The 11,028-nt window shown below is 34.5% G+C and overlaps 1 protein-coding gene across 1 annotated transcript; it reads right to left on the reverse strand.

Annotated features, from left to right (window-relative positions):
- Positions 1–247: 247 nt before the first annotated feature.
- On the reverse strand, positions 248–2,972 carry LOC141332459 (uncharacterized). The gene is made up of 2 exons (XM_073837594.1): positions 2,548–2,972; positions 248–1,509 (listed from the first exon to the last, which is right to left on the reverse strand). The coding sequence occupies exons 1-2, from the start codon at positions 2,900–2,902 to the stop codon at positions 458–460; spliced, it is 1,407 nt and encodes a 468-aa protein (XP_073693695.1). The 5' UTR covers positions 2,903–2,972; the 3' UTR covers positions 248–457.
- Positions 2,973–11,028: the final 8,056 nt, after the last annotated feature.

Raw genomic sequence — 11,028 nt, forward strand, 5'->3', positions numbered from 1 at the left:
CTTCATGAGTTTACAAAAAAAAAAAAAGTGACAAAATTGCATATTTACAGAGCACTGCTAAACTGTATCATTTTCACTTGGGAAAGAAATCAAAATAAATTGCATCTTGACATTTTGATTGTGTTTGTGCATATATAGGGAGAATGTAATATAAGATCTTGAAAATATTTATGCAAAAAGCAGTATATTTAATGGTCTGTGCATTGAGGAAGCCACACTAAATAATTCCAAACAACTACACAATGTATCCAAAATTACTACACCACATTTTATTGGTTTATCTAAATTATTAGTAGTGAGTTTGTGGTTTTATATACACAATACTTTAATAATGTACAACTAATTATTTCTTGAACCACTGTCAAATCAGTGGAGTTCAACAACTAAAAGTGTAAATTATTTACAAAATATACATAAGTTTAACAAACAGGGCAGACGGTGAACAATGTAGCAATTTTTATTCTGTGTTCTCATGGAAGATGTCACCTTGCATGTTTACAAGTGCTGCACACACTCTGAGGATTTTGTCCATTTTGTGTGCCATGTTAATAGGGACAGTCTGAGAAACAATTTTGAACACCTTGAGCCGTCTGATCACTCTTTCCACATGTATGCGAACATTTGCGATCCTCCTTGTGGCTGTAACATCCTCGTCAGACAACTGACCACCTTTTTGAGTAAATGCTGGCATGATAAGGTTTACCTCTCTCTCAAACAGCAAATCACGAATGGTGAAGCCTCTGTCAGCCATCACTTCGTCACCCGGCTGGAGATAGTCCAGGAAGCCAGATTCTTGGGTAATGAACTTGTCACTGCATCTTCCCCCATAAGCAGGGGAGATGAACATAATGAGTCCACAGGGGGCAATGGCAACTAAATATTTCAAAGTATTGTTTGAATAATAATGACTGTATGACTCCCCTCTGGAGTCAAGATTGTGTGCTTTTTGCAGAATTGTCTCAGAGCAGTCAATAATGCAGGTGGTGTTTGGGAAGTTTTCCTTAAAGCATTGAGGCATTGTGCTGCGGACAGTTTCCCGTGGTAGCCATGGAATGTAGACTCTCATGTGCTCCTCCATTGCATCAATCCAGTAGGAAATAATCCGGCTTACTGCACTCTGGGATACATCAAAGCGTTCAGCAAGATCTCCCTGAAGTAAATTCAACTTCAACTTCATGGTCATCAGAATTTGATCCATTACGTGCATCTTAAACTTGGAAGTGTAGAACTGCTGGAGATATTTAACATGATCTTTAAAGACACTAAGGGTGAAGCCAGTGTACAATACAGAGCTAGTATCATTCTTGAGAATGGAAAGGGCTAAGGGATCTTCGCTGTGGAACTGTGTTGCCTTGTGCAACATTATTTTATCCCCTGAGGCATAAGTGTGGTCTGTCAATGCCTGGACCTCCCACTGAGTGCAGGCATCACTGTATTGAAGAGGCAGCTGCAATGGCTCCATTTGTGCAGTCTCATGGTCATCAGAGGTGCCGTCACCTTGCTCATCATCTGCAAAACACAACACTAAAGTCAGTCAGATGCTCAGTAGAAACTGATAAATTCTCCACCCCCATGTACAAAAAGTACTACAAACAGTATCAAAAGTATTTTGTACATGGCACCGTGGTGTTGCAGTACAGTGGCATTTTCATTCAAAACAATGACGGTACCTTTAACCCCTTAACTGGCACGCTCCATTTTTAAACATTGATGTGAAAGTGCACTATCCAAACTTAAATTGTTATAATTCAAGAATACTTTTTTTTCTAAAGATAATCAGAAGATTATTACGCAAAAACATTAAAAAATTAATAGTTTTATTTACTGTAAAATGTACTGTACAATTTTTATATAAAATATTTTACAAAATAGTTTTAATCCAAAATTGCTATAAAATTAAAGCCCCTTGTTAGGTGGTAGATTTTTACAGGTGAACTCTTGACGTAAATTAATGTATTACTGTTCCTACATCTTTGTAACAAAAAAAAAAAACACTGGTAAAATCTATTTAGGAGTCTTACACCTTTCCAACTATAAATAGTTTGTCATGATTAGATTTAAATGTAATATAGTGAAGGCATCCCCCAGGCAGGACAGTGACAGCATTTGCATCATTAACTCACCCTTGAGTTGTTCCAAACTTGTATGATTTATTTTCTACTAAACACAAAGAATGACATTTGGAATAATGTTAATGTACAGTACAAAAATGACTTTTGGTCCCCTTCACTTCCACAGTAATGTTATTATTTCTTCTTACTATGCAAGTGAATGGAAACCAAGGTATGCTCGTTTACAAACGTTCTTTATTCATTCTCTGAAGAAATTTATACAGGTTTGGAACAATTGGACAGCGAGTAAATGATGACAGAATTTTAATTTTAGCTAACGTTACCCCTTTAAGTGCTTTTATACGAATTTTCCACTATTACCAACAACTTCAGCTTAACACTAAATATTATTTATGCCCAATATGAGTGTCATCAAAAAAGAAATCGTTTAAACAATGTCTTCTGTTAGAGCACGTAACTTAACAAAAAGCTGTACCTGATTGTGGATATATCCTGACGAGCCGTCGCCTCGGAGTCTTCACTGGAGCATCGTAGCCCAACCATTTCTCGGGGAATGGATGGTCTTCCGTGGGTCTGCCGTCAACGAAGTGGAAAGAACAAACGTATGGCAATTTCGGTGGTTTCTTTAAGTTTAAGGCTTTTAACCAAAGCCGACGCGCTTCTTCGCACTTCGGGGGGGCGTGCATATCATAGGGTGCTCCACATCCACATTCAGCTCTGGTGCGTGGATTATGGTCAAAACAAATGTCTTGCAGATATTTTTTACGCTTGAACCAACTGTTATGACACCCCCTAACTGCGCAAAGTACGCCAGTCTTTCTGTAATCCATATTAAAAGTTAACTAGCCAGTAAAATATACACAGTCGACGCAAAACTACAGAACCACAATACATCTAACATTAGCGTACTATTAGCGGAAGTGCTTTACCGGAAATCTTACACATTATAGTTCGAAAATGGCGGCGCCCTCGCTTACGTGAAAAATAAGGTGAATACTGAAAATAAATTCTTAACATACAATAATTTGCTTCTAGGTTTACTTTTTTGATATTGTTTATACTTCTTACTTCGCAATATCAATATTTGTTTACCATGAGAGATCAAACTGCTTTTGAACTAGACTCTGTTACGTCAGTGACGTCACCGAGTAACGGTACCATATATATGTTTAGGTTATCTGAGCCTATTTCCAATCACCCATTGATAAAATACCAGTAAAACTACTACAGACCTGTCAAAACTTCTTGTCTACACATAAAGATGTGATTAAAATCAGAAACTTTCATAAACTGCTCAGTTTATGGAGTTAGCATAACGTAAGTTACCTCCTCTGACACCAGTTAAGATGCTAACGAACTTTTTCGAAGACACTAAACCATCTCTATGAACTAAAGTCAACAGAAGCGAGTCAAATACAAGCAAGAAAAGTGTCAGGGACAGCTATATGTAATATTTGTATGATTTTAGGAACTGACCTTACCGAAAATAGTGAAAACAACAGCGAGAGACCGAATTTCTTGCTTGTCAGTTGCTGTGTTGTCGCCCCGTTTCCATGACAACTCCCTCCGCTGTAGTGTTTGAATGGGACTCGATCGTTTGCGCACTCATCAAAACACGTCAGCAGAAGTTACAAAAAATAAACACATAAAATTAGTGTCAGGAACAGCTATATGTAATATTTGTGTGATTTTAGGTACTAAACTTACCGAAAGCAATACAAACAACAGGGAGAAACGCAGTTTCCAGCTTGTCAGCCGTTGTGTTGCAGCCCGTTTCCATGACAACTCCCTCGCGCCAGTGTTTGAAAGCTAAGCGAATGTTCAGCGTGCACGCACACATCAAAGTCACTCAAAATGTACATAAATAAACAATTTAAATCTTAATTAAACTGCTATTAAATCATACATTTACGTTTTTGTTTTGCAGTTCTGTGACCCATTTACAGGTGCAAAATGCCCTGCACCTGATAGTCAGATAAGCACTTTTATCGTTTAAGAAGTTTAAGTTTTATAGGTTTAATAGTTTTATTTAATATTTTATTTTTATGTAATATTTTTATTATTAATTTATTATCTATTATTTTTATCTTTTCTTTTTCTTTTTTCTTTTTGTAGAAGGCCGGATTAATACCCTAGAACTGCCCAATATATTTTATTTCTTTATGTATTTTTCTTTAAATTTAAATTATATTTCTTATTAAAAATAATAAAACAAAAATATAACAAAATGAAACAAACAAAAACAGTAAACGAAACTACAAACAACGAAAATTTGGAGCACAATATTTTATGAAGTTCACAAAATTTAAATTGTGCTTTTTTATTTTTTATTTCTTCTTTTTTTCAATTATGTAAAAGCATTATGGACATTACATTCGCATGCAAATTCAAAAACATACGGCTTTAATGGACCATCTCTTAATGCAGACTTAAAAAAACATAAGTCAATGAGTGTGTTTTATATTGACATGACAAAAAAAAGAGTTTTTGGGGAGAGTAGACAACATACTTTGTAGACTTTCTACAATTTATGTACAAGCTATAAGCAGCAATATCCGACAGATGCAGAAAGATCGATTCATAAAACATAAAATATCTTTTTTATGTCCATTTACGTTTTTTGTTTCAGATGAAAAATCAATGGATTTCTCCGCTACGACTTGACATTTCTGAAACCACAATTCATGTGTCTATTAAAACGCGAATAAAATGCTAAAAATTGTAACAGACATCCAGCATATTTAACAGGGCACAGGCAAGTTGCCTAATGATTATAAATGTGTACGGAAAAAAAATGACATTGTAATTATTTATTGTTATGAGTAAGGCCTATGAGTTTATTTGTTTCATAATCAGAAAAAATTGCAAGCGATCACAGGGGCGCCTCCTTATCACGCACCAATTTGTGCCTAGGCTATTTTTTCCATTTTAAATTAGCTTTTTTTTTTTATGTCGTTTTCAGTTTTGAGATAAAATTGCGGTTTTATTAGTTTATTTTTTTTCTTAATTTTAGACACATTTCTAGTTTCCAGTTGTATTTATTTATTTATTTTTTTCAGTTTTAGTATAAGTTAAACTGCAACACAAAATTAAAGCATGGTAAATAAATTTCCCTCTCATCCTCAGATGCACTGATGGTCCCTTATTTCAGACTATACTTTTCAAAGTGCACCGGATTAAGAAAAGATTATTTATTTTTGATAATTATTATTATTATTATTTTATTTCAGTTAGGTTTTCCTAACTTTTGTTATTTTTGTTTCTTTTCTTTTTTTTCATTTGGACATTTCATTTTTCGACATTTAATTTTCTTTTTTTTCTTTGCCTAATTGCCTTTATTTTCGTTAAATACAGTTCTTAATACAACATATATTACCGTTTTAACATGTATACAATATTTCTTACATTTAAACGAGAATTTAAGAAGTAAAAATTAAATATATAATCGTAGTAAAAAAAAAAAAAACAATGTGTCTTGTTTAGGTGACTGACATCACTTATCTTTAATTTGCTTTGTATTAAATAAAAATTTTAAACATATATATAAAAAAAAAAACAGTTTTATTGATTAAATAAAACATTTACCAAAGAAATGCAATTCAGCAGCACTGAGAACTATACTCCTGAAGAGAAAACAAAATATCTGCACTCATTACAACCACTGTTGCGACTGTCCTGTCCTATTCTTCACCAGTCTAAATCTGGTCTAAATGCAAGACAGATGCAGTTATAATCTAAAACTGAATATTGACAAAATGATAACGGACCTCCAATTCGTTTATTATTAGTTGTTGTTGATCAAGATTAAAGGGATGTCGCTGTTATAAGAACTTATTTAAATTACTAATTTATGGATTAAAAAAATTATGATCCCAAGCAGATTAAGAAAATATGGTGAATTTATTTTAGGCCTATTTTACAATTATTAACAAATGAATAGACTGAATAACGTTTCGCGTCTGCAAAACAAAGTAGGCTAAATTATTTTTAACGTTTAGTGATACAAAAACAAAACGTGTAATGAAGAAAAATATTTAAGCAAGTTTTATATGTGTGTAAACACTGGACCGACTATAGCTAATGGAAGAACAAAATAACAAAATGAATAAAACATAACTTCATTAAACATTCGACAAAAATGTTAAAATGTTTTGTCAGTTATTGTTTTTAAAAACTTCCATAATCCACTTTAGAGTTTAAGTAGCCTAATATTCAGAGAAAGACAGATTCTATAGGCCTAAATAAAATAATAAATAAAAATACATTTAGCCCACTCTAAGTGCATGCCCAGATCTCCGATTCTTCTAACGAAGTTTCAACCAATATCCGACGTTATGATTTCGATCAGATGCGTCGGCTGTATCGGTTGATAAGCCAACGTGATTTCGACGTTGAATCGACGTTTTATTTTCGACGTAATAACGTTCTGATATACCGACCAAATAATGAACGTTGATTCAACATCGAAATTTGATTGACGACCGACACTGACCTTTACAACCAGAAATCGACGTTGAATCAACGTCAGCTTGCTGACTGGGTATGCAGTACGAGAGACCTCTCGTAAGAGAACTGCAGACGTGGTCCACCGAAGCCAGTGGTGTCGTGGAGTTCTTTGTGGTGCGAGTCGAAACACGCTACACATTACAGGCCCGTAGCCAGCCTAGCAGAAGGGGGGGTTCTTTTTTTCAAAAAGTGGACCTTTTTCTGTTCCCACCCATTTTGTATTTAATTATGAGGTTCAAATAGCCTACTTCATTTTGGTGACTTCTCATGCACGTTTGTGCTGGATTAGCATGTCTATTGGTATCTTAATAAGCATGATTTTTGATGCACGAAACATATTTACTACAATTGAGGTCAAACTTACCAAGATCATTTACTACCTTATTCAGTAAATATACACAAATACCTAAAGCAATTAATAAATAGCCACAAGAGACACTGTGTAATGCAATAAATGCACAGATCCTTTACACTGACACACTTCCAATTAAGTTTATGTTTGTAAGATTTAAATAAAAAAACTTGGCTTGAGCCAAAACATCAGGGGGTAATGGTGCTGCATGGTTGAGGGCTCACATCATGGTCATGTAGAATTTAGAGAGACAATGGTGGGTGAATGTGTATCCCTCTAGGGGGGTCCGGGGGCATGCCCCCCTGGAGAAAATTGTATACATTTTAAAGGTAAATCCATTCATTTGGTGCATTTTGAGAGTTCAAAAATAAGAGCAACAACTATGTTCAGTGTGCAAATTGAACAAGAATAATAAAAAAGTTGATGACAATTTAAAAAGGGTCCAGAACTGTCTTTAGTCAGAAAGTACTGTGTTCTTCCTTGACCCATGCTACACCACAGCACTGAGTTTTCTGGACCCCTTTCAACCTCTGGGCCCTGTGCAGTGTCCTCCTTTTCAAAACACAAATATCAAGAAAGGAGTTTTATTTATTTATTTAGGCTTACATGGTATCTGCAAAATTATGGCTTTTTGTTTCCTATTTTAAGACCTGCAGAAATAGAATTAATATTGAATGAGCGGGATAAAGCAATGTCAGGTAAAATATTAAACCTCCATCATGATTTACAGCTCAGATAATGTTCATAAAAAACAATAACATCTGTAAAAATTATAACAAGCTCATTTTTGTATGGTGAAGTTTAATTATTCTGACTGTTTGAGTTATTAAAATGAACCCTTGCTAGTAGCATACATTATAACTAGTAAAAACACACACATAGGCCTATAGCACCTCAACACCATGGTATAAAAATGAACTACATATTTTCTATGTATTTGTATAAAGAACAGTTGTCTAAATACATTTAGTATAAATGCACAAATGCTATAGATACTATAATTATATAACATTACTTTACAGTTAATACGTGTCTACATTAATATAATATAATATTGCGCATTTCTGCCACAATACCATGGTGCAGTTAGTGTAAAATAAATAGGCTACATGGTAAATGATTCTGACTGTATCGTCGCGCACAGTGTTTCGCCTGTTTAAGTCGCAAAGTCAGTTGTGTTCTTTACTAAATTCAAGCGCTTCATTGTGGATCTTACAGCGCTGTTTAGTGCTCACTAGTAAACGCGTCTGCTCTAGTGAATTTGCATTTATCTGAGCGGATATTGGTCTGTGTGGCACGCTTTAAATGACTAGCGCATTTATAATGCGATTCTTGTCTTTCCTTGCCCAAATTTATGACATCTTTAATAATTAAAGCTTTTACACTAATTAAGGTATATACTTTGCATGGCTTTAAATGTCGTTATTTAAAAGATCACTTGTTTATAAATAAAATTTTTTTTTTTTAATTATGGACCTTTGGCAATATGGGGTGGTTCGTTCGAACCACCCGAACCCCCCCTGGCTACGGGCCTGCATTACCCAATAGAAGTCTGCGTTAACCCCCTGGGGACGAAAAACGCCCTGGGGCGTTTTGAGGCAGTTTCCCAAAAGGAACTTTAATTACTTTGTCATTTCTGATTGTACAGATAAAAGCAGTACATCAATCGAATCTGTAAAGGGTCTACTTTTATTTGTGTATATACTCACAAAAAGGGTGTGCTGTCTGCCGCGTTGATCTCCGTGATCTTCATTCAGAAACGCGTCAGTAAAATATAGCCTACTATAACTCAGCCAATATACAACACAGAGACATGAGCAATGTCTAGACAAAGCTTGATATGTATACTTTTAAACGAAGTAAGTTTTACCGAAAACAAATATCCTGTGATAAAATAATCAATATGAAACCAACACGATGTCCAGTCTCTCCGGTCTGCTTCATTATTTTATAATTAGATCACGCCCACGAGCTGTTCGCTATTCATATTCAAATCGTCCACGTGAGGGCGCCCACATCACGGTAAACAAAGGAGAAACTTCGTTCAAGTTAGTCATTTCTGGAAGAAGACTCTGTCAGGAATAAAACGTACTTCAGAAGACATGAGTAAGTTTTTTTTTTTCTCTTATTAGCCTACTTGTTAGTTATTACTGTGACAGAATGTGCAAACATTTTACCAGTTAAGACTTTTTGCCAACTATAATTCCTGACTACAGCAAGTGAAACATTATAAAGTACGTTTCATTTCACTGCATCTAAATGACTCACGATGCCAGTATGTTTTTAATAGTCTGTTCAATAAAGAATGATGCAATATAAAGGTTATAGTGTTCACATTTAAGCTTAACAGTTATAATATAGCCTAGTTTCTTTGTATTCTATAATACACACAAAGCATGCTTATGTTTGACTATAAGATCATAATTATTTATTTAGTTATTAATGTATCTTACAACAGTAGGATGTAATATGAGGGTTTACACTTAGTGTATGTTTTGACAATATGTATTAATACTGTGTTCTCGAATGGATGTTTAACACGATAAACAATTTTTATTAGTTTCTCAGATATAAAATGTCCTTTTTACGTTTGTACAAAATGCGTGGGTCTATGACTACAAAATCATAATATATATATATAAATAAATAGTATGATGCTGCTGATATTAACATGCTCACAGATGTTTTGTTTTGTTGTTTTTAGTGATTGGAAACCTGCTCAACACATGAATCCTGCTGACATTTACTTGAGTCTCCTCAAACTGTTTTCCTGAGAGCACTGTACCATCTTCAGATGTTAAAGAAGTTCACAAGTGAATCTCAAGTTATTTTTCTTGATAAATAAATCTATTCAAAATAAGCTACAAACATATTTTGTCCTTATATTCCTCCTCCATTCATTCCTTTGTTCCTCTCAGTCATCTGACTGAATAACTAATTATGCGGCTCATTATGCAGGTCTTTGTCTTCTCAGGTGTGAATCACAGCATTATTCATGATCATTCACGCCTTCTTCGCATACAGCCATTCTAAACAAAAAGTGTCTTCAAAAATTTAAATCAATATACTGTTTTGTGTAAACAAGTGAACGAGATGATTTTCACATCATTTGATAGAAAAAACTCTAGCCTAACACATCCAGTTATCAAAGTCTTGTGAACAAATATTCTGTATGTGTTTCATGACTTTATTTCAGTGACTTCAAAAATTTTGTTTTTCACTAAGCACGCATAAACGTTGTTTTCTCAAAAACACAAACATGTACATTCATGTTGCTTACATATTATTGTAGCCCAAATTGTGCTGATTACAATATAATCAGATTTGGGCCATTCATATGTTTTTAAGATACTGAAAAAAGCACAAATGTCAGGGCATGTCAAAACTTCTTCAGGGCCCAAAAACACCCTCAGTCCCCAGAGGGTTAAACTTGGTGGCATATATTTGTCATTGATGATGGAGAGGACCAAACAATTAAACACGCGAAATTTAATTACACAGTGGCCGGAGGTCATTCGTCGTCGAGGAGAGTTGAAGTCAGGTCAAATTTATGGTAATAAGCTATGAGCTTTACCGTGACTACAACGGACGCGACGGTGGCTTTGTAGTGTTGAGAGTAGACAACTAAAAGAGTGACTTGGTTTAATAATAATTTTACTTGGCTAACCAATTTTGTGAAGTGCGTGACGTTTTAGTAGCCAAAGTAGTTTTTTTTTTTGTTAGATTAAGTTTGGATTGAGGTTTATTTGTGTATGCAATGTACATAGCATTTTTCTCTTCTCTTTTTTTCTCCAGGACCCAGGCTATGAATGGGAATCTGTCAAAGTTCTTGCCATGTTTTTTAAAAATGGAAAAGAGTACTCAAGTAGATGTATAATGTTCATAGTAATGAGCATCTCATAAATCAAACCACATCAGAAGAAGGTTTTGCATTTGACAAAGTTCAGAAATACAATGCTGATTTCCAAGTATTTGTAGATGTTGAAAGAAATGTAGAAATCAAGAACTTTGACAGATTTCAGATCTACATGTCAGCCATAGAAGCCCTACACCACACGCATTCTCAAGAGAACCATCAAATCCAGGTATTTTTTTATT

This window comes from Garra rufa, chromosome 3 (genome assembly GCF_049309525.1).
Source record: "Garra rufa chromosome 3, GarRuf1.0, whole genome shotgun sequence".
In the NCBI taxonomy this organism is placed as follows: domain Eukaryota; kingdom Metazoa; phylum Chordata; class Actinopteri; order Cypriniformes; family Cyprinidae; genus Garra; species Garra rufa.